This window comes from Odontomachus brunneus, unplaced genomic scaffold (assembly GCF_010583005.1).
Source record: "Odontomachus brunneus isolate Ranch 3 - 2012 unplaced genomic scaffold, Obru_v1 Obru_scaffold_082, whole genome shotgun sequence".
NCBI lineage: Eukaryota > Metazoa > Arthropoda > Insecta > Hymenoptera > Formicidae > Odontomachus > Odontomachus brunneus.
Genome location: NW_022639532.1, coordinates 444,909 through 470,371, shown reverse-complemented (window position 1 = coordinate 470,371; position 25,463 = coordinate 444,909). Strand labels below are relative to the sequence as shown.

The window sequence follows — 25,463 nt, the reverse complement described above, 5'->3', positions numbered from 1 at the left end:
CTTATTGTAGATGTCCCTTTATAGAAAATTCAATTCTCCATTGGAAAGCTGTTCTCCTATTGGATATCGTACGTCTTACATCAGACGCGATGTAAATCCTGCATAAGTCTGTTGCTCTCAACAGTACGCGAATGAGATGCGCATGCGAAAATTTATAGTTGTGTAACGTGAACTATAGAATTTTTGTATGCACATCTCATTCGCATGACGTTGAAAATCGCCACCCTGGGGTGCGTTCCAAAATTCAACCTTAGTTACCATTTTCTATAGTATACGTAACATGAAATATAGAATTATGGTAACCAAAGTTGAATTTTAGAATGCAACCCACAACTGGGAATAATAGGTTTATTCACGTTACCTGCACTTTTCATACTCTTGTATCTAATGTCCGTTGCACATTAGACGCGATAAGAGAAATCCAATGAGAGTTTTTATTTCTAAAGAGAGATCCAGTGTACAAGCGTAAAAATATAGGTATAAAAGTGTCAAAAGTGCAAACAAACCTAATGACCTCTGCACACAGGATTCTACAGAAACGTTTCTCGCGCGGCAAAAATAACGCGGGAGAGCCAATAAACTTCCAGCTCTTGGAAAAACAGTGTGTGAAAAACACGATTCCTTTAAAAAATCTTCGAGAAATCTCACCTTTGCTGACTTTTTTAATTTTACTTTGCACGTTGCAGTATTTTCAATTTTCATGCATATATTTCATATATTTACTCCTTTTTCTAGTTCGTACTTTGATATGCAGAAGACTTGAAACATCGACGAGTTTCGTGTTTTCACAAAAATGAAAAGACGCAACATTGGTATCTGTACAGAGATTAATTTCAATATATATTTCACAATTTTCAAGTTTAGACACGATAAGATCATATAACATCGTACGTGTACATAGAATTAACAAAGATAAAATAAACTCTTATCCGTTACATATACCTCCATACATTTCGTAATGGCAAATCATCTCGCTACTCGCGCATGAATAAATTAATATCTAAATAAATAAATCGTACACTCTCGAAAATTACAAACATCCCATGTCGATACATAACTTATACACGCAACGGCCAACAAAGTGGTGCGACTTAAATAATTAGTATCTTTGCTTACGAATCCACACAATTTTCTCCCCAGGTATCCCTCTTTCGAATGCACAATCAATGATTATTGTTTATATTGTAAGTAAACGTAATATGAAGTATATCGAATTATCTATAACATTTGTAAAATATTAATAGCTTAAAATAATAGTAACCACGGACTCGCCGTGGCTATCGAATAAAATCTTTAATGTTAACCTATTAATGACAATGTTAACGATTACTCCTTTTTGTACAGCGAAGGAAATACGACAAGTTTATGGCATGGTGACGTTCTTGACTTTACTTTCGTGCTTCCTCACTAAGAGTGTTACTAATGGAAGGTATAAATTATGCGCAAAGTTCCCTCCAGCAGGCGCTTGATAAACTTTTGAAAAAAAAAAAAAAAAAAAAAATTTTCGAAAACTTTTAGTTCAGTATTGAATATAAAATACCAAATTGCACGTTGTAACCATTCCGTTGCTCTTTTGTTCTTTGTCATTGAAAAAACACTCAAGACAGTTTGATCTGATTCCAGAACATTCCTTAGCACACAATACAAGACATGTGTGCTTCATACTGACCTAATATTCGTGCTGCATTTGGTCTGACATACCTTGTGAATTTTTGTCTCTTGGACAGACTCATAATGATTAAAGGCTTTGGAACAATAATGACGTGAATTCACTCTAAACAGATCTTTGTTACTTAGAACTATCCCATAAATCTGTTGTTAATATTGAATTTGTAGATTTCAATTAATGTACCATGTATTGTAAATTAAGAGTTTTGTTTGCGCGAATTTGGAGCTTAAACATCAACTACCATTTTCTTATGAATATCCGTATTACCAACAACCTAAAACAATCATAAAAGGTGCATGTCTATAATGTGTCACACAGCTTGTAGGAAAATATGCTCCAAGTGCTGACAATTACTTACAGAACAAAATTCCTCAAAACTAATCCTGCCATCTTCATCTTTATCAGCAAACAATATTGTTTTGTCAACAATCTGCTGTAATTGTGTATCCTTCAAGTTATTGCCGACCATCATTTTTAGCACTTGGAAAAGCTCCCCGTTACTTATGTAACCATCATTATCCATATCATAAATTCTAAAAGCAAATCGTAATTTGCTCTCTTTGTCACCCTGCCAAATTGACAAATTGATCATTATTTCTGCACATATTGTATATATTACAAGTTGCACAATTATTTCTGTACAGGATAGATAGCTACACTGTTTGTGGAGGACAGGATCTCCAACAAACTAATTTATGTAAACTTTAAATATATTAAATCACAAAATGCAACAACTTTGATGTGACTTCTTTATGACTGATCAGATTGTACACATATTTATCAAATAAAATAACAAAATAGAAATATGAAGAAAATGATTAAAATTTGTTCCAAATAGTGTCATGCAAAATGAAGAATATAAGAATCTGGGAGTAACTTTAAATAAATTCCTTGCTGCATCGATGTAATACAGAACTAACATCGTTATACATGATATAAACTCAATGATTTATGTATTTACACCATTATATATTTATAATATAACAAAAAGAATTGTAAAACTTCCACCATAATTGTCTCATGTCATGATTGTTATGAAAATCTATCTGGGATATATTACCTTAACACTGAACTGAGACACTCCGTGAATGAACTCCTTAAAATCTACTTCTCCATTGCCGTCCGCGTCGAATATGTCGATAACACGTTGTACCAACGGATTTTGTTGTAACTCAGGCAAGGACATAAATTCATCGATGCTGAGAGCGCCGCTATTATCCAGATCTAATTTCCGAAATCTTTTCCCCAGTCTTCTGATTTCGTCCACGTCAACTAGAGCATTAAAAATCACGTATGAGCGAATTGTCGGGGCGAATCCTTCTTCGAAGGATTCTCGTCAAGAATCTAATTACGAGCGCGCAAATTTGCAATAATAACAACGCAATTCCACTGCACACTTGCTCGTTGAAACGTTACGTTAGGCACAACACCACCCGATAAGAAGTCAGGTTACTTCGAGATACTCGGATTGAAACAACTCGAGGTAGTGACTGAAGGGACTTACAGTTTGAACAGAGTTCCAGGGGCATCGAACTTTCATTACCCTGCAAGACAGACAGATTGTTTGAAACAGATCTGCTTGACACATAGGCGCAAGAGATATCTCAATAAAAACAGATCGCTCGCGAGAGATTATTTTCGTATGCGAGGACGAGGTCGAGAAACCGGGAGGACCGCGCGACGCGGTGTCGCGGTCGCGGGAGGATCGTCGCGGGCTCGGGTGTCCGTACAGGACGCGCTGACGATTACCATTTCTGACTAGCTTCGTTTAATCCGCTGGAAAAATGCCTCGGGAAACACCAGTGTTTTGTAGCGGATAGCACGACGGAGCTGGGACACAATTGCCGCGAAGTGGGGCGAAGTGAGGAGGGGGAGAAGGAGGAGGTGTGTATCGACGTTTTCCCGAGCTCGGCCGATTGTCGTCCGTTGCGAATGGGTGTTATATTGACCCATTATTTGTCGTCGTCATTGTCGCCTATGAGATCGCACTTCTACATGACATCTTTCCTCTCAAGGAGAATTCATACTTTGGTTGCTTTCCAACAAGAGACACAAATCGACACAAGTATCATCCTATCTTTGTTACTCACTAAATGTGGAACAAAGATAGAATGATGTTTGTATCGACTTGTGTCTCTTGTTGGAAAGCAACCTTTGACAGAAAAGCCAATCGCGCTGGTAGAAAAACAGAAACTGTCAATTATCATATTTCATCACTTTGGTGTACCAAGGTTGCATTCCAAAACGTCCTTTCCGAGAAAAATTTTACTCTTAAGTCTATAGTATATGTAACATGAACTATAGATTTAAGAGTAAAATTTTCCTCGAAAAAGATGTTTTGGGATGCAACCAAAGATGTGAATTTTCCTTCATGGTTACCAGGGTTGTGTTCCAGAACGTTCTTTTCGAAGGAAATTTTTTGAAATTTTTTTCTCGAAAAAGAAGCTAAGGGCCTTTGCACGTAGAAAAATTTTAACCAATCTGACCAATCACAGTCAATTATTCCTCGGTCAATTATTTAACCTTACGGTTACAGTTAAAATTTTTCTACGTGCAAAGGCCTTAACTTCGTCTTGCACATTTTATCTTCATGCTGTCAAATTTCATGCCATTTTTATCATTCATTATATCAAAGAAAGATAGAATGGTGCTTTCAGCACGAAAGCGTGCAAGACGAACTTAGTCTAGGAATGCAACGGAATGGCGATCAGATTTTGGCGCGCTTTCAGCGAAACGGATTGACGCCATCAGATTTCGCAACTTATGAGAAACGCAAGGTCAACGACATGACACTGACCCTGACGCAACGCTACGCGGGTTTGACGTGTTGGCAGTTTTAATTTCAATCTAATTTTAAGCTGCTATTGAAGAATCGATTTTTAACAGTAATATAACATCAGTATTATAATTTTTCACTCAACTGTCTATATCCTCTGTCTAATTTGAAGCAAAAACAAACGTATGACCTAACTGACAGTTATCAAAGAAAAGTCAACCCCAAGAGGTGGAAATTTTAATACTGATGTACCATTACGTGGAATTGGTAAAGGAAATCAAGCTGTTCAGAAAGAAGCTCGATCGTATTAATCGTTTATACATCTTTTCACGTACAATGTATAAATATTGTCGGAACATATCGACAGGAATGTGATAGGACGGATACATTTCTTCCCCGTACGTCTCGAAATATCGTAAAGCATGTCGACGTTGTTACGTGTCGTCGGTGCCGTAAACGTACATATGCGGATGTCGCTCGACAATCGCGATATCCTTTTCGAGCTGCTGCAACTCGCGCTCCAACCTGGCCTTCCTCTGCACGTGCGCCAGCGTGATGGTCAATGGCAATCTTTGGAATTGCTTCATCAAACTCTCCCATTTTTCCTTCATACCCTGTTTCCACATAATCGAAGGAATTAACTGAGATTCTGAGAACGAATGTGGATTCACGGATCTATACCTACATCCAACAACATTTTCCGCTCTTCCTTGTCGACATATCGACACAAGGGTATCACGGGCATTTTGTCCTCATCGAGATCACGGTGTCTCGTAGTTTCCGTTTCTACGCTCACGGAGGCTCTTGTGCCAAGCGCCACGAATTTCGGTATCTTGCCATAATTCTGCAGGAACGTGAAGACGTTAAAAAATTATGTCGAGAACGCGTAGGCTCGTCCACGATACGCCTATCATTTCTGCTTCCTCACATCGAAAGTATTTCTCTTGCTCAAGCTCAGAAATGAATTACTTTCATCTCTCACTCTGACCTTCACGCCAAGCTTACGCCGCATCGTAGACGAGCCCAATGAGCAAACGACAGAAATAACATTCGTACTTTCTTGTGCACGTAAGTCGGAAGTAGTCCGCTATTTTTCAGATCACGCGTGTCGCCGTAACGAGTGTCGACGGAGCGCTGCTTGGGCTCTTTCGGGGAGGAACTTTTGACGCGAAGGATATTTTGTTTGACGAAATCTTTCCCCCGTGCTACGGCCAATTTCTCCGGAAAATCCGCCATTTTATCGCTCGCTCTCCCGCCGGCATGACGAAAGGTCCGTTCGTTTTAGTCGCGCTTTCCGCATATTCGGCGGGACTGCAGCAACGAGCAAATGGTCTCTTCTTTTTAGCCGAACAGGCTGTTCTTGCTTGCACTGGTTCTCTTTCTCTCTTTTTTATACCAGATCACAGTTATATATCTGTTTTTTTAAGTTTCAAAGTATGGACTAGTTTAATTACAAAGAACAGACCTAAAGTGTAAATAAAACGAACAGATTTGTAAGATTCACTGACGAAGAGGGGGAAGAGAGATTTTAGCTCCACTGGTGAGCAATTCCGGTACTTTCATTGATTAATAAATTTGTCCATATGACCGAATGAAAAACAAGCATCAATTGATTTTTCAGAATATACTTGTTGGTACTCGGAGGTTTTCCTCTCGCGTACAAATACGCTATATTGGTCCGTACTTTGTTTATATTTTATCTTTACGTTATGCACATACGCGTTGAGGTTTAATTAACAGGTGGAAAACAAATACGCCGTGTGACACAAAATATAAAAGTAATGGCAACCATGGGCGAGCCTCTTACTTTAGCGAAGGGTAAGTTCTCATTCTCCACCCAAATTAACTCTCGCAAAATACAAAAATAAAGAAAAATAGAGTAGAAGTACAAAAGAGCAGTATAGGCTCAATGAATTATAATTTTGATGGGCCATATCCTCTAAACTCTCTTTTGTCAACAAAAGTGTTTCTAATGCCTATTTCTGCCAACATCGATTAAATCTTAATCTAAATCGTTTTTGCTTCTTGTTTCTTTCTCACTGAAATCTTAAGCCTTTAGCAAAAAAAAAAACAGAGCAAGAAACAGGAGACAAAAAGCACATAGATGATTTTAATTTGAGTTTAAACTATATATTCAGACAAAAAGACTCAGGCTCAATTAACTTACTTTAATCAGAGTTAAACTCTTTAGAGATCTATACAAACTTACACAGTTGCATTATTTATATGCACAAGGAAATTGGCTAATCAAATGTAAAATACATCTAATATGAAGCCTCTTCTTATTGCATGGGTCATGATTGGTTGATTTTCTCATATACATACAATATGTGATCATGAAAGTTTATTTGGAAAGGTCTTTCATGAGTTAATTTCAAGTTAAAGTAAGTTGTAGAACCAAGCATGAAACTTAGATTAAGATTTAAGCGATATTGATAGAAACTCATTGATGACTCATAGGTCTTTTAATTGGCTTTGAGTCACATTCAGAAGTATTTTCCTGGATAAAAGAGAATATGGGCCAAAGATTTTATAGAATTTTATCTTTCTTTGTTCTAGATGTCAAAAGGTCCATAGAATTGTTAGACAAGTTGCAAAAGGGTATGTAGTCACACAATAGAGCAATTTTCCACTTGCTACTGATATCATTTTTTCAATATTTATGATGTTCAGGCGGAGAGGTTCCCACCACCAAATTGGCAGCATTGCAGAAAGTGTTGCAAAGTGATTTCCTTAGTGCGGTACGAGAAGTATATGAGCATGTGTATGAGACTGTCGACATTCAGGTAAATATAGCGAGTGACACACCAATTTCTCATCGATCACTGCCATTATAACAATCATTGACTGTTCTGTCAAGGGTTCACAGGATGTGCGTGCATCTGCTACAGCTAAAGCAACCGTTGCTGCTTTCGCTGCCAGCGAAGGTCACGCACACCCGCGCGTGGTAGAACTGCCCAAGACCGAGGAGGGGCTTGGTTTCAATGTGATGGGAGGTAAGGAGCAAAATTCGCCGATTTACATATCTCGCATCATCCCCGGTGGAGTTGCCGACAGACACGGCGGTTTAAAACGCGGAGATCAGCTGTTGTCTGTCAATGGAGTGGTGAGTGGTAGTCCTTCCTTCGTTTAATTCTTTTCATACTGCAAAGAATACCAGGATGAAATTTGCTCTTCAGTGCGTTGAAGGTGAAAACCACGAAAAGGCGGTAGAATTGTTGAAGCAGGCGCAGAATTCCGTGAAATTAGTAGTTCGTTATACTCCGCGCGTTCTAGAAGAGATGGAACTACGTTTCGATAAACAGAGAGCTGCTCGTAGACGCCAACATATGCAATAAACGATATATAGGTGCAATACGCTTCATTGTATTCAGCAAGTGATCATCAGTTATTGTATTCGCACGTTTCATGCTGTGTGCGGCGATAGTTACGACTTGTAACTCGGATATATTCTAATGAATATATAAACATACATATTCATGTTTCTCCCCCATTCATCAATAAATATAATCTGTTACCTTTCTGCCCTTAAATATTACGCTGACGATTCTTTAGATTAGTTTATTTTTTTTATAAATACTGTGGTGCAAAGAGTATTTCTGAGTTTTATGGAACATGAAAACGCATGATCTGTAAACTTGAAATTTGTCCTGATCATTTATGATACGATTGATGTGAAAATGTGCAGCAGGGAAACTATAAGGAAAGAAAAAGAAATATTAATAATTATATCAGCAAAGTAACGGCCAGTAAACAATTCGCAGAGTTTAATGAACACAATGATAATATCGACCAATTAAAGAGCCTCGACGAAGGATGAACTCAGTCACGTGTCTCCGCTGATTGGTGCCAGGGTTTTTTGTGTAAATATAGATAAGTGTGCAATTAAAATTACGTACTCGTCACGTTATAAGTGAAACGTCAAGAATTGCCTACAATGCAGTTACGTTTTAAGGTCATTCTACAATTGCGTACGTGGTTGTAAATAATTACGACAACCAAAATAAAGCAATCAGTAAATAAACATTCTAATTGGTTGATTTTTACGTTCACGACCACGCTTACGCAATTGTAGAATGGTCTTTACAAAATTATACAAATGCTTGGTTTTATATATATGCGTCATTGTGACTAATGACTTATGGAGGATTCATACTGCGTCCGATATTCAATAAGAGAACAACTTTCTAGTAGAGAATTCAATTCTCCATTGGAAAGCTATTTTTTATTGGATATTGAACATCAGACTCGACGCAGTGTGAATCTTCCATTATTGTAGAAGATCTATTAAAGCTCAAACTAGCGCAATGCGCGCAATGCGCTGTTTGATATCCAATGATCGTATTGCTGTTCTGGAAAAGCTGTACGCTGATTGGATATCACGTGTCACGTATCGCACGCTGGCTGCGAGAGTCATTGGCTTGGTTTACATCGTACACTTGATACGCGTACTAAATAGTAACTTTCTATTAGAAAATCTTAATATCGACGAAGTATATAAATAACGATATATTAAGCTGGTATAATACTGATCAAGAATATTTATTATATCGATTGATGCGTCATCGTTGATATGCATTCTCAATATTAAGATTATTTAATAGAAAGTTATGGCTCCTGCACACAGGACGCGGTAATGCTTGCCGCGCGGCGGAAGTCCGCGCGACAGCCAATCAATATGTTGTTTCTCCGTAAGAACTAGAAGGTTATTACGGAAAGCAGCATATTGATTGGCTGTCGCGCGAACTTCCGCCGCGCGGCAAGCATTACCGCGTCCTGTGTGTAGGAGCCATTACTATATAGTACGCGTATCAAGTGCACGATGTAAACCAAGCCATTATGCCCGTATCAGATTATAGGCGCGATTTATTATCCCTGATCTACATTCAATGATTTAAGACTTAAGCTTTAAAAATTGACTAATCCTATTGGATCATTCTTATAATAGTCGACTGTGATTTGTCAATTTTTAAGGTTTAAATCTTAAATCATTGAATGTAGACCAGGGGTTAAGCTGTAATAAATTGACGAACCACAGTCGATTATTTTTAAAATAATCAACTGGACCCTTATTCTTGAAATAGCAGCATACGTAAGTTTACTGCGCAGTTTAGGGTGCTATTTCACGTGTCGTACGACAAGCTTTCGGATACGTTTATTGATTGGCGAATAGAGTATTTCTAGATTCTTTATTCGTCAACCAAAAAGCTTGTCATATGACACGTGAAATATCAACCTTAAGCCCATTCTACAATTGCGTAAGCGTAGTCGTGAACGTAAGAGTCAACCAATCCGAATGTTTTATTCACTGATTGCTTTACTCTGATTGGTTGTCGTAATCACTTACAACTACTTACAACTACGTTCACGCAATTGTAGAATAGGCTTTACTCTGATAGGTTGTCGTAATCATTTACAACCACTTACAACCACGTTCACGCAATTGTAGAATGGGCTTAAAGGGACGTCTACATTGGAAGTAAATAGCAAGAAGTAAGAAGTAAGAGTAAGAAATTGACCAACCACAGTCGAATGTGAGAAGAATAATCAACTATGATTGGTCAATTTCTTATTCCTACTTCCTACTTCTTCCTGTTTACTTCCAATGTAGACGTCCCTTTAGAGCCAACGCACAAGCACATCCGTAACATGTTACGTTACGTTAAATACTGGGTGCTTTCCAGTTGCATACACTGTGTTACACAAAACCAGTTTATTGGTTGTATATTATCTTACAAGATATTTTAGATAATATGTAACCAATAAACTGGTTTTGTGTACGTGTGTGTCAAGATGTGTTAAACAATTGGAAAGCACCCACTGACAATACACCCCTTGTCCACAACCTTGCTTTAATCTTTAAGCCGTAAGATATTGACCAACCACAGTTGATTATTTTTAAAATAATCTACTGTGGTTGGTCAATTTCTTACGACTTAAAGATTAAAGCAAGGTTATGGACTAGGGGACAATGGCCATACCTGTGTGTAAATTTAAACTTAAGTCAACGCACAAAGAAATCCGTAAATTTAACATGTTATGGCTCTTGCACACAGGACGCGGTAATGCTTGCCGCGCGAACTTCCGCCGCGCGGCAAGCGTTACCGCGTCCTGTGTGCAGAAACCATTACAGATGTTCTTGTGCTAAAACTTTAAGATCTGACTATGAAAACGATCGTTATCTCGCGGACAATCTCTCTCGCGTGATCGTTGTGTGCGAAGAGTTTCTGGACTTCTGTACTTTGGAAGTTCATGGCGGGTCGCCGGCTGCCATCTTGGACCTCGCTCGTTTAAGAAGCCGGCCGCCCGCAAAAATCTCGAGTTTCACACGGCCGCGCGGCCTCAGCTATTCCGCGAGTAAGCTTCGCGCTCTCGCAAAGAAATCGGGAATTCGTTATATTTAATCCAGTCAAGATTCGAGCTCGGAATGCTCTAGGTGAGTCCAATATGAGTCTACGTCTATTCCGCGACTGCGATGGCGTGTGATATATCACGGGTACATGTGTGTACGTGCCTTGTGCCTCTTGCATGCGCGTGCTTTCGCTTTGTTGGCCGCTAGTACGTTCGTCTCGTTGCGAATCTCGCGAACGCGAAAGCTGGACGGAATCCCATCGTCGTGCGCCGTGCGCCACGCCAACAAGTGATCCCTGAACACGTTCTGCATACTCCCGAGACCCTGACGGTACAATCGATAAGTGAAAATATCGAAATAAGGTGCTTTCACTTTGCTGTAGTTGATAAGAACTCTAGTTTTTGTCTCTGTCTACGTGTTTTTATCCTGTCCGCTTATATCTTTCGGTAGAACTTGCACAGACTTGAAACTGTATCGCACACCGTGTCAAGGTTCACAGCAAGCTATAATATATCTTCTACTGCACTCAATGCTTTACGTTTTCTTAAAGATTCTGAGTTTGCTTGAAAATTTTCATGTACTTTTTTTAGTATACACATATGTTTATGCTTCTATGTTTCTTCTGAATATTCTGTACTATTACGTTCACATACCAAGCATCTCTCTTAAAGGGGTATTGTATCAAATTGCCTTATATCATAAGGGCTGCTTAAGTGATTTAAATTTTCATCATTTATGTATTATCTTCTTTATTATTTTTGTGTAATTACGAATTTATCCGATTTTTAATAAAATTGTATGTATTGTTTAGGTTTATTACTGTTCTCACGTGTACGTAGTTGGGTGAACAGAGGAGACAAAGTCATTAATAGCTGTAAGTTTGGAATAGACAGCAGAGACAGTATATCTATCAATAAGGCACTTATTAATAGTAATACTTTTGAGAGAATGGCATTACCAAGTAGAGCACGAGTTTATGCTGATGTGAATTCACATAAACCAAGAGAGTACTGGGATTATGAATCTTATGTTGTTGATTGGGGGTAAGCCTTATTATAGAAAATATAAATTCTTGATATTGTTGCTATTAACATCATTGGTAACATTCTGTTTTAATGATTTGCTTTGTGTTTCTCGACATAGGCAACAAGATGATTACCAATTAGTAAGAAAATTGGGAAGGGGTAAATATAGTGAAGTATTTGAAGCCATAAATGTTACAAACAATGAAAAATGTGTCGTAAAAATATTGAAGGTATGTTAATTACGCTAAACTATATATTCAACGAACATATAACATTCAATGAGTATCTGATAAGATAGGAAGAAAAGAGAAGAGGTATTAATATTTTTTTTTATTTGTTGTAGCCTGTAAAAAAGAAGAAAATAAAAAGGGAAATAAAAATTTTAGAGAATCTTAAAGGTGGGACCAACATAATTACACTCCAAGCAGTTGTCAAAGATCCTGTTTCGAGGACACCAGCACTGATCTTTGAACATGTCAACAATACAGACTTCAAGCAATTATACCAGACGCTAACTGACTACGACATAAGATACTACCTCTACGAATTACTTAAAGTGCGTGTATTGTTAAGTGCAATGGAACCAAATATCAGTTTGTGGTGAAACTTTAAGATTATTGTTTTGATAGACGTAGTCATCGGTTCCAGAAAGAGCTGGAAAATGTTGAATTACTGTTTTTTGCATTTTCCTTATTAATGTCCATGTGTCTATTATTGCTCAGTTTTGTTTTTACACTGCGATATGATACTGCAGCCTTGGATGAAAATGAAAACTTTTGCACATGTTTCATCTCGTTTTGATGATAGGAAATTATTTACTTATCAGTTTTAGATAACAATTTTTGTGTAACGTTTTTCCCATTCTCTTTTTTTGTTTAATCACTTATCAGTGTTGTTACTATCATCACGTTTGTTTTGCAAAAGTATTTAAAGACATTATCGATGTATCAAAATCTGCAATTAATTTGTACACGAGTCATTTGCACAAATGGTCTATTGATTTTCATGTTATCTGTTTGCGATTTAGAGGATTATTAAAAATAAAATTTTTCCCTGTTAAAGAACATGTGAAAAGATGCTTCCTTTTCATCCTTCCAGGTGCATCAACAAATTTTAAAATTTCAGCAATTTTTTGAATTTTGGAGTTGTGAATATTCGTAGTAAGTAACAGAATTGTACAAGACTGACGCACCGTCTAAATGTAAGAAAACGGGGATGTTGTGACGTTTATAATATAATCGCTCTCGTTTGGTTTCTGTACAGGCGTTAGATTACTGTCACAGTATGGGAATTATGCACAGGGATGTGAAACCGCACAACGTGATGATAGACCATGAGAATCGAAAGTTACGGTTAATTGACTGGGGATTGGCGGAGTTCTACCATCCCGGTCAAGAATACAATGTACGAGTAGCTTCTCGCTATTTCAAAGGCCCGGAATTACTTGTAGATTATCAAGTATGTATTCTGTGCATCAAACGTAATATGACAAGCGGCGTCGACAGCGACGAGACAGAGGGAGAAAATAACTTTTTAGAGATGTATGCGCAAGTATTGTGTACAGAAGCAATGAACAGTACTGTTTGATGTCTTTCAGATGTACGACTATTCATTAGATATGTGGTCATTGGGCTGTATGCTCGCGAGTATGATATTCAGGAAAGAACCGTTCTTTCATGGACACGATAATTATGACCAATTAGTTCGAATTGCAAAAGTTCTCGGGACCGAGGAACTGTTTGAGTATCTTGACAAGTATCACATTGAACTCGATCCACGTTTCAACGACATTTTAGGGCGGCATTCGCGTAAGCGCTGGGAACGCTTTGTACATTCGGAAAACCAGCATCTAGTTTCACCGGAGAGTTTGGACTTCCTCGACAAGCTCTTGCGCTACGATCATTACGAGAGACTAACTGCGCGCGAGGCTATGGAGCATCCTTACTTTTGTAAGCATATGTCGATGCGTTCTCTTCGCCGTAATGTCTGAACGCCAATTCCTTGTAATACATTTTTGCGAATTCGCGCTTCGTCCGGATATAAATGAAGCTTTTCTCTTCTAGATCCCATAGTGAAAGAACAAGGTCGGTTGACCATGGTGTCATCATCGCCTACTCCCATGACAGGCTCAGTGCCTGTAGGTGAGTAGCGGCCCAGGTAATGTCACCACCTTAATCTACCTCTAACTCTCTACTAATCGACATACGTCATATAACTTATACACTAGACGCTAAAAGGACTTGATACTGTAAAATGCGTTTTCTTTTCCTTATTTCGCAGAAATTTGTGTCCTTACGTACATATCTCTTTTTCTAAAGTTACTATTCTCAAGATTTTATATATCCATCGTTACAACAGACTCGTCGTAATATACACACGCACACACACATATATATATGTGTGTGTGCGTGTGTGTGTGTGTGGATGCGTGTCATACGAAAGGGACATTTGCTTGTAAAATTTTTACGCGTAAAAATGTGCAAGAATATTATCGCAAATGTTACACTTCACATCGAAATAATTTTTTGTATTTAATTAAGGTGAAGGAGATGTTGTAAGTTGTAAATACAATATTACGTATAGAAAACATTGATTATATATACATATATATATATTATATACACACACGTACTGCTCATGTGTTATATTACTTTATATGATCAAAACAATTACGTTATCTACGTTAGAACGTAACGAGTATAGATGCGACGTTTGATAGCAATAATTACATGATACATAATACACATACAGAATACACATACTTGGCACATTCTCTTCACAAGCTTTCGGCATCCCGTTCCCCACGCCGCCGTGCCTAAAATTCCTCCCGATCGATTCGGATCGTTTGCAAATATCAAGACCGCGCTCAGTCGATCTAACGGGAAAAATGCGTCAGCGATCTTACGTAACTGGATTCGCTGATTCGGATTCTGTCGTATGGTATTTCCGAAGTCGAGCAATCCGTTTGTCATTTCGCTCCCTCATTCGCATCGACCGTCCAAATCCGCTCTCGACTGCGTAAATCGCGCGACATAATTCACATAGCAAAGCAATCCCGCGTGTGATTTTTTTTTAACTAGGAGCTCATTACAGATCATCGTGGCGTAACAATGAGCAGCGTACCGGTCCATGGGACAAACGGATTGGAAAGCATGGAAGGAGTTGGAAGCGGGTGTTTGACCCCTTCGGAAGAACTGCCTCAACTCTTATAAGTTCAGCAATTCTGAACGGAAAACCGACTCCCAGTCTACTACAGAATATAACAATGCAACAGCAGATATATCGTATCGCCAAGTACATTCTTCTCTGCACCAAAATCATTCTGGTTTGTAACAGCGGCTTCATCGATCCCGTCACTAAGACTGAAATATTTCACTTTGCTGTGTCTCCTACAAAAGCGTATAACCACTCGCAATTCGCGACGTACTTAGAGAATCACGGGAGATTAGGACCTCGGCGTAAAATCAGTCGCGTGAAGACACATGCTCCGTCCATATTGGCCGGTGTGCATGCGATATCAAAGGCAGCGCGTTGCTTACTTCCGTTTCACGACTCGCGATGCGCCCTACTATATCTACTATTTTTTCTGATGTTGCTATTATTATCATCGTGTTCTTGGCAGATCTATAAGTGCATAAAAATGCAGCTAGATCCATTATCATTTGAAAGATGATTACTCGTGGTTACGCGATAACAGGCAAGCGGTGGAGATTTTAAACAAAAGTCACCCGTTCGCATTCACACTTACACTCGCGAATATACAGATACACACACGTCACACAATATACACACAATTACACTTATACACATACCTTAGGCCATTCAGTTTAGTACTTTTAACGATGATAAAATGTTCGTTTATATCTGATACCACAATAGTTGAATAAAATGTTTGTTATAGCCAAGTACTCTTTGTGCTCTGTGAATAAACCTGCTTCTGTGCGTCCAGTAACACAAAGTGGCTACCGACGCTAATCAGCCATTGTTAGCCGAGGAGAATCGAAGAATTGTCAAGTTCGAAGACGCGCGACATGTAAGATACATAAAATTTAACAGGCTTGTCAGTATTTGCTCGTATATTGCATATTGTGTTCCCTCGCGATACGATCGTTCTCCTCGATAAAAGATGCTTAAAGAGAAAGGGAGACGGATCTGATCCGTATATCCAAGCAAATGGCAGTTAATACTGTTCGATTAAATGCAAGCAAAATTCACAAGCACCTTGGCACAAAATCCACAAACATTATCGACACAAACATACATACATACACACACATACACATACATATATGGTTTAAAATATTAGAACGTGTATATTTGTAAAACTCGGGCTCTGTGCGCTGGTCAATCTTACGCCGACTACTGGACGACGTTTGCTTTCCATGATTCACGTAAAATCGCATAACGACAGTATCTTTGTTACAAAGTGAGTTACACGTGAATTATGATCTATATATAAATAATATGTGTAAGAGATGACTCATCGTGTACATTCGTGTGAGCATTTGTATATCGAGACGAGGACATAACACACATTGTAAAGAATGTATAGGAATACAACACACGCTCCTCTTGTACACTATCTTTTTTATATAATTTTCCAAGGATTTGTCAGTTCCTAATAATATGATGAAAACACGAATGATGCATTATTATCCGGACGGGACGTATGAATCGATCGCCGTTTGTGCTCTCGCGCGTCGACAATGCGTAAATTGATCAAATCAAGCGGAGTGAGAAGAAATTGGGGCGAGAGCGCGTGAGAACGCTCTGCATTATCGGTGAAATAGTAACGTTCGCTTCTCTCAGTCTGACCGCTGCGTCGTTTTTGCCTTATTCTCGCGTCATTTAATAAGTATACGTATGCATACACATACACGGACGATATGTTACATGATATGCATGCGCATACACATAGGCATAGATACATACACACACATACACACATTCGCGTTATATATTATATATATTTTTATTTTTCAAGGATGTACACATACATACATACATACATACATTACTTACACGTGACACATAAATAAAAATAGAAAAAAAGTTCATAGGCTAATACGAGTAAGAATGTTACTATACATATAGGATATTATACACGTGTAAAAAGAGCTGAGATCACACTACTCGCGCGATTTAACGTTATATATAAATAATGTTCTTTTTTTTTTTATTTATTCCACTTGGCTGTCACGCGCCGTGTCGTCGAAGTTATATTCACTTGCTGTTCGCACGCGTGGGGCGGGGAATGTCGGACTGGAAAAGGGAAAGAAAATCGCTTTTATCGCGGCAAGAACGGCGCAAACACCCTACACACGAAACCACACAAATCACACACCGATACACACGTACTTGTTTAACCAAGTTTTATATCCTTTCCTGTTCATAATGTTACGTTTACGATAATCTAGTTTAGTTTTATAGAGAAGAAGGAATATGCGGAATGGTGAGGAGAGAGGGGAAGAATAAGTACTATTTAAATAAGCAAAAATTAGCTTGGAGAAACGAAGATAACGAATTGTCACTAATAGAAATAATAACACTGCTGAGATGTGACTTCTTGGGCTATGATACTCTTTTTTTTCGCGTAGTAACGAGCCGTTAAGAGAGAGAGAGAGAGAGAGAGAGAGAAAGAGAGAGAAATATCAAAATGTGACGTATGAGAATTCATTTGAAACACCTCGCCCTCCCCCGACTCTAAATTTCTTGAGGCTGGTGTTTCGAGCGAATTCGACTTTTCCTTTCTTTTTTTACTGCACACTTGCTCGTTTGCTCGCAAAAAAAAACGATAATTTATTTACGACAAAAGTGCATTCATTTCACGCGCGATTTGTCGAAGAAAGATCCTGTTTCTTTTTTCCTCTCTCAATTTTACCTTTTCTCTCACATTACTGTCATGCTCATCATTGCTTTCCCTTCACACGACATATTATCGGTCGTTATTGAAGAGAAAAGAAACGAAAAAGAAAATTGCCGCCATAGGTATATGCTAATCCGAAGTGTGCTACGACACAAAGTATTTTGACATGGTTAAGGTACGACAATAAAATTTGCCAAAGTGCGCAGGATTGCATTGATTTTCAAACCCGTAACTCTCGCGAGAAGCGCGACGTGTAGCGTATCTGATATTTTTGCGATATCTGTGTCGAATATTCATAGAGTGCGACTTATAAAGTAACATTGAAAGAATGCAGTCTGTTTCTTTCTCCGGCGACAACGCGGACCTTGTCCGTGAGCACGATGTAACGATACGGTATATCATGCGATATACCGGGTATGCCACGGAAAGGCAGAAATAATGAGAGAGAGAGAGAGAAAGAGAGAGAGAACCGAAGTGACGGTTGCGACGTAAGAAATTATAAATTAGAAACAAATACAGCCTCGTTCTTAACGAACCAATTGACCTTTGTCTTCTGATAACGATTATGCGTTATTCCCAATTAACACAAATCTCTAAAAGACTTCCCTGGTAAAAGAATTTATAAAGAACGATAGAATAAAAATAAAATAACCGTTTTCTATCATTTTGAATATGAATTTTGGTTCATGAATTTACAAAAAGTAACGATATATCTATCGTAAATTTACAAAAAGTATCGATATATCTATTTCTATCATATACGATAGAATACTATTCACATTTTGTAAATTCACGAACCAAAATCCATGTTCAAAACGATAGAAAATGGTTATTTTTATTCTATCGTTTTCTATAAATTTTTTTTTACCAGGGTTTTAAAGAATTCTAAAAGGAATTCTAAAGAATTCTAAAGAATTCTAAAAGGAATTTACAGAATTCTAAGTGTTCTGGAGGACTTGGGAACTCTTTTGAAACTTTTTCAGAAGTCTTTTAAAGATTTGTGCTATATGGGTTTTTTTCCAGACACATTTATCTCAAGTACAGATCGGCGCATTTTCTTTTTTCACATCGGAGATGTACCAATGCGATAATATCGAGAGTATTTCGCGCATAAGATGATGTGTACACGAGATATTCCGATTATTTTCGCGCGACAAACACGCATTACTTTATATATATATTGATACTTTGCAATTTGTCAAGAAACAAAGCCGACGTATGATTGTTAAATTAGATAATGAACTCTCAATTAGATTCTTAAAGAAGGTGTTACGTAAATCATATGATTTCGCATTCGCGATTTTTGTGGACGAATTATAACGAGAACCAGGCGTCTACGAAACCCCACATAAACATCTCTTTTATTAAGGTGACTAGACGTCCCGATTTTTCGCCCTTTGTCTCGAATTTTTTCGAGTGCTATTCGGGACACCGATTTTTCATCATTTTCAATGATTGTCAAATAATTTTCGGATCTTTTTCCCCTCCTACCCCCGCTTTACACATTTATGAAGTGTCCCGAATTCAAGGCTGGGAAATCTGGTCACCTTACTTTTATTCATTATCACGTTCTACTTTCTCTAATTTTCATTTTGGCACACGCATCTTCTTTGATCATATCTCTGCTATAGGAAATGTTAAGCAACTGTAGACAATTCAAAATCAATCGTAAAGTATTTGGACTAATTTCATTTCTCCTGGCGACTATTATCGTTTTTATCATCTGCTCTTCACGAAGAGAATATAAAAAAAAGAAAAGGCATCATGTATACCGACAATAAATTCTTGTAGCTCATTCCGGTAAGCGTGAGTGACGATAGATGGAACCTCATGGACGCGGTTTACTGATAAGACTGCCTACCTATCTGTCGCAAATGTCAATGACCGTTTTCCAGCAAAAAATACCGTTACACATTATCTGAGATAACAAGTAGCCAATAAAATAGCTTTGTGCAACACAGTGTTCCTCGCTGGAAAACGGTCAATGCCCGTGATAAAAGATCAGGGTCCTTATTCTTGAAAAATATCGCATAAATTGCCCCAGTTCTTGTCTGAACTGTCTAAACTGGTGCACATTGATACAATAAATTGGAGCGAGATAAATATATTTTGTTTCACTCTAACTTATTGCAATAGTCTGCACCAGCTCAGTTAAAAAGAACAAATCTAAAGTGTGTCCTTTTTAGCTGCACTATAAATTGCACTTTCAGTACTTTAAGAGAGACAGATATATGTACGTGAAGTGGACAGAAAAGAGACAGAAAAACGGCAACTCGCGAGCAAAGGCATTTAAAAGGAGTCTGTCTCGTAGTGTGTCAATCAGCTGAGACTGGGAGCAGCTGCAAGGGCCAAAAGTAATTAGAGTGTCTCGGTTTTCTAAGTAGTTTTTCAAATAATTTGTCACTCACATCGAAAGATGAATGACATGGAGAGCTTGCGAAAGAGAATCGCGGAGCTCGAACGCGAGCTGGAAGACAGAAAAAGTAAGGAAGCAGCGACCACAAGGTCAAAAATCGAACATATGTCAGCGGAGGTGGTGGATTCGAATCCGTACAGGTAAATTCCAAATCAACTCATTATCACTGTCTGTGTATCTAATGTAAGTAATATGTAAAACTATATATTTCACTGTAACGGTGGCTACCGTATTTTTATCAGTTGCAACGACCGAAGAGACTTCTGGATGCAATTAATCAGTTTTTGAACAGTACTCAAATGTAACAATAAAGATATAAAAATTTATTATTGCACCTTATTGACATTTAAAAACTGATTAATTGCATTCAGAACTTTTTCCTACCTGATCACATATTGTAGAAAAAAGTAGTAAACTGTATATATTGTATATTAATTGTATACATAAATATTTGCTACAATTAAATATGCAATGCTTAACATGCATCTTACTGTTCCGTTCAGTTTCCAACGGTGACTCTGTGTTGTTTCAGTCGATTGATGGCACTGAAGCGTATGGGTATCGTAGACAATTACGAGAAGATCAGGGAATTGTCGGTAGCTATAGTCGGGATCGGTGGCGTCGGTAGCGTGACAGCGGAGATGTTGACGCGATGTGGCATCGGCAAGGTCAGCAAAAGGATTTGCTTAAAATGATGAGTACAAGATTACATTGCGCTCAATCTGAATTTCAATACAAATCAATTACCATCTTATTGATTTACTGTTTTGATTTATTTACAACTGTTGTAAAATTCGTGCTGAACACGGTCATTGATTCAGATCGGAATTCAGGTGAAATCGTATATCTTGCATCCATCATTTTAAACAGAGATGATAAACTCTCTTCTTGTCCTGCCTGAATGATACTAAATTATCTAGCGAGCAATAATACCGATGTTGCAGCTGATATTGTTTGATTACGACAATGTAGAACTCGCCAATATGAACAGGCTGTTCTTTCAACCGCATCAAGCAGGCCAGAGCAAAGTGGAAGCTGCAGCAAACACCTTGCGATACATCAATCCCGACGTGGAGATTGAAACACGCAACTACAATATCACGACTGTCGATCACTTTCAAGACTTCATGGACACGATAAAGTATATATTGCTATCACCTTATTGCGTAGTTTTCCATTAGGTATTAATCTACTTCATCCCAGTGAAAGTATTTTTTGTATTTTCAAAGCAGCCCTTTTCTGTAGTTACTTTAAATTTGAATATACTTCCGCAGTACAGGCAATTTGAAGGGAGACCCGGTTGATTTGGTGTTGAGTTGCGTTGACAATTTTGAAGCTCGTATGGCAATCAATACCGCGTGCAACGAACTCAATCAGACGTGGTTCGAGAGTGGCGTTTCTGAAAATGCCGTGTCTGGTCACATTCAGTTCATCGTGCCCGGCGAAACGGCTTGTTTCGCGGTAAGATTAATAATATGCGGATTTCGTAGGAATATTTAATACTTATAGATATGGATTATATCAGAGAATTCTGTGTAATTTTTGTGATCATCTTGTTGTTGCGTTCGAATCTTCAGTGTGCTCCACCTCTGATCGTCGCGTCCAGCATCGACGAGAAGACTCTGAAGCGTGAAGGCGTATGCGCCGCGTCGTTACCCACCACAATGGGTATAGTAGCAGGTTTCTTGGTGCAGAACGCTCTGAAGTATCTGCTAAAGTTCGGACAAGTGTCTTACTACTTGGGTTACAATGCTATGGAGGACTTCTTCCCTAGAATGACGCTCAAGCCGAATCCGAATTGCGACAATAGGCGTTGCAAACAATTGCAGCAGGAATATTTGGCAAAGCCGAAAATTCAGCAGAAAGTAGAAATTAAAGAAGAGAAACCGGTGCATGAAGACAACGAGTGGGGTACGTATGGTTATAGACTCTCCAAACTTTCTTCTGTCGAAAGAAATGTCTCTAAGTGTGTGAGCCTTCTGATTGACATAAGTACTTTTATGCCTGTTTCTACCAAGATCGATTAAGTCTTACAACCTGAGTTTAAACTCTATCCAAACAGACTCAAATTCAAGAGTTAAAATTAAGGTTTAATCAATATTGGTAAAAACTGGTGGTATTTTTATTGATGAAAGAAATTTTAGGATATAAAGATTTGGAATAATCTCAGCTTATCAGCAACTCAATGTAATGTTATTTCGCTTAACAGGAATCTCATTGGTACAAGACGGGCAGTCGGACGCACAATCATACGTATGGACAGCTTCGGGTGTACGGCACGCATACGCCGTGCCTACGCAGGCGTTCGACGCGGAGAGCGAGCAAACTGTTCCCGAAGCCTCGAGTTTAGAAGAACTGATGGCAGAGATGAAATGCATTTGAAGATAATTTAATGTCGAGCCCGTCTGCACACATTCCGTGCTTGATATATTCGAAATCTACATCCAACTGTATCAAGCATAAATTATACTTGATTTATTATAAACGCAACACTCTGTTAAGGAGAATTCACATCTTGGCAGAAAAGAAAATATTACCACCGTCGCGAATTCTGATTGGTTCCTGTTTTTTCTGTTTTCTGCCAAGATTTTTAATTCTCCTCTACAGTGTTTCCACTGACCAACAGTATGTAAGAATGATAGCGATGTTATGTAAAAAAGCTAGAACTAAATGTCAAATTTTTCGAAGCATACAGACGATCCTTCTTCTTCGTATTCGTCCCTCGTCACCCACAGACTGGAGAACGTTGTATCTTGCGAGAGTTTCTTTCCGCCGTACCATGCATAAGTAATCGGACTGAAAGCAGAAAGAAATCCATCAGGAAGTTCCTTTCCAACGTGGCAAACGTATGATAATGAAACGTGTGAGATACTTTTGCGGTAAATGGACGTTTATCGTGTATTCCGACGGGGCCAGACTTCGGACTTCTTTGTAGACTCTATCCCTGAATCCCGGGAACTTGGCGTTACCACCAGTGAGAACAATGTTCGACAGTAAGTGCGGCCACGTCTCTTCGCCGCAAGCCTTCACGGAGTCCATGATCGCCTCGGGAATTCCCATTTGCCGGATGCCGATATCCGACGGATGGAATAGTATTTCCGGTATCGCGAACCTCTCGTTAGCCAAACGCAATGCCTGCTGCTCGTTGGGTGGCTCTGGGTCCTTGAGGTAGCCACGTCGTAGAGTCGTGTAGTCCGGCAACACATAGTCCTTGGTGATGGTGTTGCTCTCCAACTTGTACCTCGCACGCTCCATGTCCTTGAAGAAATCTTGAGATACAAAGCAAGAATCTTCCTTCACCTGGTTGATCACATATGTCTCGTCCATAACGTGCAATTGACGGTAGGATATTATCTCCTTCAGGTGATTGGTCAGAAGCTTACCACCCACATCTATTCGTCTAATTCCTTCCTTTATTTTTGTGTCATTAATATAAGGTATTATGTGTGTGAAACTGTAACCACTGTCGACCACCAGGCAGCACTTTGTGGCAGGATTCTCTGCTCTGTAATTGTAACAGGAAAGACTTGCTGTGTTTATCCTCAGGAGATTGTGACACTCGTACTCTTCGAAGAAGATCTCGGTCATGGCTTCTTGGATATTGGTAAAGTTGAACACTGGCTCTGTGACTATCACAGACATCTGGCTCAAGTTCACTGAACAGGACTCTTTCGAGAATATATAGTCCCATACAGTTTTCTGGACATCCCAGTTCACTAGATAACCTTTCTGAAAGGGCAAAATGTAAAACAGCCCGGAGGCGTCCCTGCACTCCTCGATTTGATTTCCCACGAAGGGTCTGCGACGCTCGCTCTTCGCCTTCATTATACAATTCGGCACTAATCTGAAATATTTACATATATGAATTACATGTAACACTGTCGCGTGCATAAATATGTCATTCGGTTGTGTTTACATTCTACTCACTTTGGTGTTTCTACGGACAAACCGACTTTCGCCGTGTAAGCGCCGTTATCGATGATAAAAGTGGAGTTGGTCATATTGAGAAAATATTGAGATTTTTTAATGCAACGTCAACGTATCATATATACAACAGAGAGAAGAACAAATCTTGTTTTAGCGGCCGCGAAAATTTTAAAAGAGCTGACGAACACACCGGTACACCGAGAGCGGTCATACTACAAGTTCCAGAATTTTTTGGGTCGCCAGACGCCATCTAACGGTGTCGAGCAGAAATTGGTTGTGCTTAGAAAGGATTCGAGCAGAGAGAAGTCTGAGAACGGCCACCCGCTTGAATATAATGTATAAGTGCGAATTATCATTTCGATAAAATAAAGGAAACCTACTATCAAATGCGTTGACGGTTACCGAATTTATTGACATATTTTTAGACAATCCAACATTATTCCGTCATGTCATAATATAATGCGCAGACTGATAAAACTTTTTGTCATAGCACAAATTAATTTTTCGTTAAAAAAAACTATATTAACGAGGCAAATTCAAATAATAGTCGCAGTGAAATTATGTGTTACAAAATATTAAATATTAAATGTTATACAAATAAAAAAAGTGATAAACGTTATTTATTGTTTCCTTTTACTTTACGCAATATATTCATACAAATTTAGACGTTTTGAATCAACCGCGTGTGGCTGGAATAAACATGGCGGATGATTGCGGTACTTTAGTTGCTTTTCAACAAGAGACACAAGTCGACACAAACATCATTCTATCTTTGTTCCACATTTAGGTTGCATTCCAAAACGTTCTTTTTGAGGAAAATTGTACTCAATAACTATAGTTACATATATTATAGAGTAAAATTTCCTAAAAAAGAACGTTTTGGAACGCAACCTTAGTAAGTAACAAAGATAGGATAATACTTGTGTCGACTTGTGTCTCTTATTGGAAAGCAACTTTTATATATCAAGGTTGCATTCCAAAACATTTTTTTCGAGGAAAATTTTACTCTTAAATCTATAGTTCACGTTATATACACTATAGATTTAAGAGTAAGATTTTCCTCAGAAACGACGTTTTGGAATGCAACCCAAGTGACTTTAGCGCCTAGCTCTGGCCATTGAAATCAGGCTGGTGGCTGCTCTCATGCTTCTCTCTGGTTCGAGTCTTGGCTAAAGATCAAGACATTAATTCTAAAGTTTCCGCTACGAGTCGCTACTGTCCTACATGAAATTTTTCTCAAATTAGAACCATAGACTTACAAATGAAACGACCACAAGAAAAGGACAGAAGGCTATGTCTGCACCGTAAATGTTCTCACGCTATTTTTTATAATAAAAACCGGTTTATTTGTATAATTAAAGTCTATCTGACTTCATGTTTTGTATCGTATATTGAAAAATAAAAAATCGAAAGAGAAACTAGTTCCAAGACA

At 38.5% G+C, this 25,463-nt stretch overlaps 6 protein-coding genes across 9 annotated transcripts; 3 read left to right on the top strand and 3 right to left on the bottom strand.

Annotated features, from left to right (window-relative positions):
- Window positions 1-815: 815 nt before the first annotated feature.
- On the bottom strand, window positions 816-3,579 carry LOC116847700 (calcineurin subunit B type 2). Its single transcript, XM_032822978.1, has 5 exons — window positions 3,419-3,579; window positions 3,174-3,213; window positions 2,730-2,941; window positions 2,028-2,237; window positions 816-1,943 (listed from the first exon to the last, which is right to left on the bottom strand). Exons 1-5 carry the CDS (start codon window positions 3,419-3,421, stop codon window positions 1,896-1,898), a joined length of 513 nt encoding a protein of 170 aa, XP_032678869.1. The 5' UTR covers window positions 3,422-3,579; the 3' UTR covers window positions 816-1,895.
- A 1,163-nt stretch (window positions 3,580-4,742) lies between these two features.
- Window positions 4,743-5,947, bottom strand: LOC116847699 (enkurin). The gene is made up of 3 exons (XM_032822977.1): window positions 5,502-5,947; window positions 5,131-5,289; window positions 4,743-5,059 (listed from the first exon to the last, which is right to left on the bottom strand). Exons 1-3 carry the CDS (start codon window positions 5,679-5,681, stop codon window positions 4,880-4,882), a joined length of 519 nt encoding a protein of 172 aa, XP_032678868.1. The 5' UTR covers window positions 5,682-5,947; the 3' UTR covers window positions 4,743-4,879.
- Window positions 5,948-5,999: 52 nt separating this feature from the next.
- On the top strand, window positions 6,000-7,978 carry LOC116847698 (protein lin-7 homolog C). The gene is made up of 5 exons (XM_032822976.1): window positions 6,000-6,263; window positions 7,005-7,046; window positions 7,119-7,231; window positions 7,306-7,551; window positions 7,625-7,978. Exons 1-5 carry the CDS (start codon window positions 6,227-6,229, stop codon window positions 7,781-7,783), a joined length of 597 nt encoding a protein of 198 aa, XP_032678867.1. The 5' UTR covers window positions 6,000-6,226; the 3' UTR covers window positions 7,784-7,978.
- Window positions 7,979-10,676: 2,698 nt separating this feature from the next.
- Window positions 10,677-17,889, top strand: LOC116847713 (casein kinase II subunit alpha). 4 transcript variants are annotated; one of them, XM_032823005.1, is made up of 8 exons: window positions 10,677-10,881; window positions 11,609-11,840; window positions 11,941-12,052; window positions 12,166-12,378; window positions 13,086-13,280; window positions 13,420-13,771; window positions 13,886-13,963; window positions 14,916-17,889. In XM_032823005.1, the coding sequence occupies exons 2-8, from the start codon at window positions 11,746-11,748 to the stop codon at window positions 15,032-15,034; spliced, it is 1,164 nt and encodes a 387-aa protein (XP_032678896.1). In that variant the 5' UTR covers window positions 10,677-10,881; window positions 11,609-11,745; the 3' UTR covers window positions 15,035-17,889. The 4 variants fall into 4 exon arrangements, with proteins under 4 accessions (XP_032678896.1, XP_032678899.1, XP_032678898.1 ...); XM_032823007.1 differs by having other exon boundaries at window positions 10,679-10,881; window positions 13,886-13,979; XM_032823006.1 differs by lacking the exon at window positions 10,677-10,881 and adding an exon at window positions 10,972-11,159.
- A 1,796-nt stretch (window positions 17,890-19,685) lies between these two features.
- Window positions 19,686-22,794, top strand: LOC116847712 (ubiquitin-like modifier-activating enzyme 5). Its single transcript, XM_032823004.1, has 6 exons — window positions 19,686-20,244; window positions 20,637-20,772; window positions 21,049-21,245; window positions 21,379-21,565; window positions 21,682-22,015; window positions 22,314-22,794. Exons 1-6 carry the CDS (start codon window positions 20,105-20,107, stop codon window positions 22,484-22,486), a joined length of 1,167 nt encoding a protein of 388 aa, XP_032678895.1. The 5' UTR covers window positions 19,686-20,104; the 3' UTR covers window positions 22,487-22,794.
- On the bottom strand, window positions 22,271-24,261 carry LOC116847711 (actin-related protein 6). Its single transcript, XM_032823003.1, has 3 exons — window positions 24,032-24,261; window positions 22,977-23,948; window positions 22,271-22,900 (listed from the first exon to the last, which is right to left on the bottom strand). The coding sequence occupies exons 1-3, from the start codon at window positions 24,103-24,105 to the stop codon at window positions 22,771-22,773; spliced, it is 1,176 nt and encodes a 391-aa protein (XP_032678894.1). The 5' UTR covers window positions 24,106-24,261; the 3' UTR covers window positions 22,271-22,770.
- Between the last annotated feature and the right edge of the window lie 1,202 nt (window positions 24,262-25,463).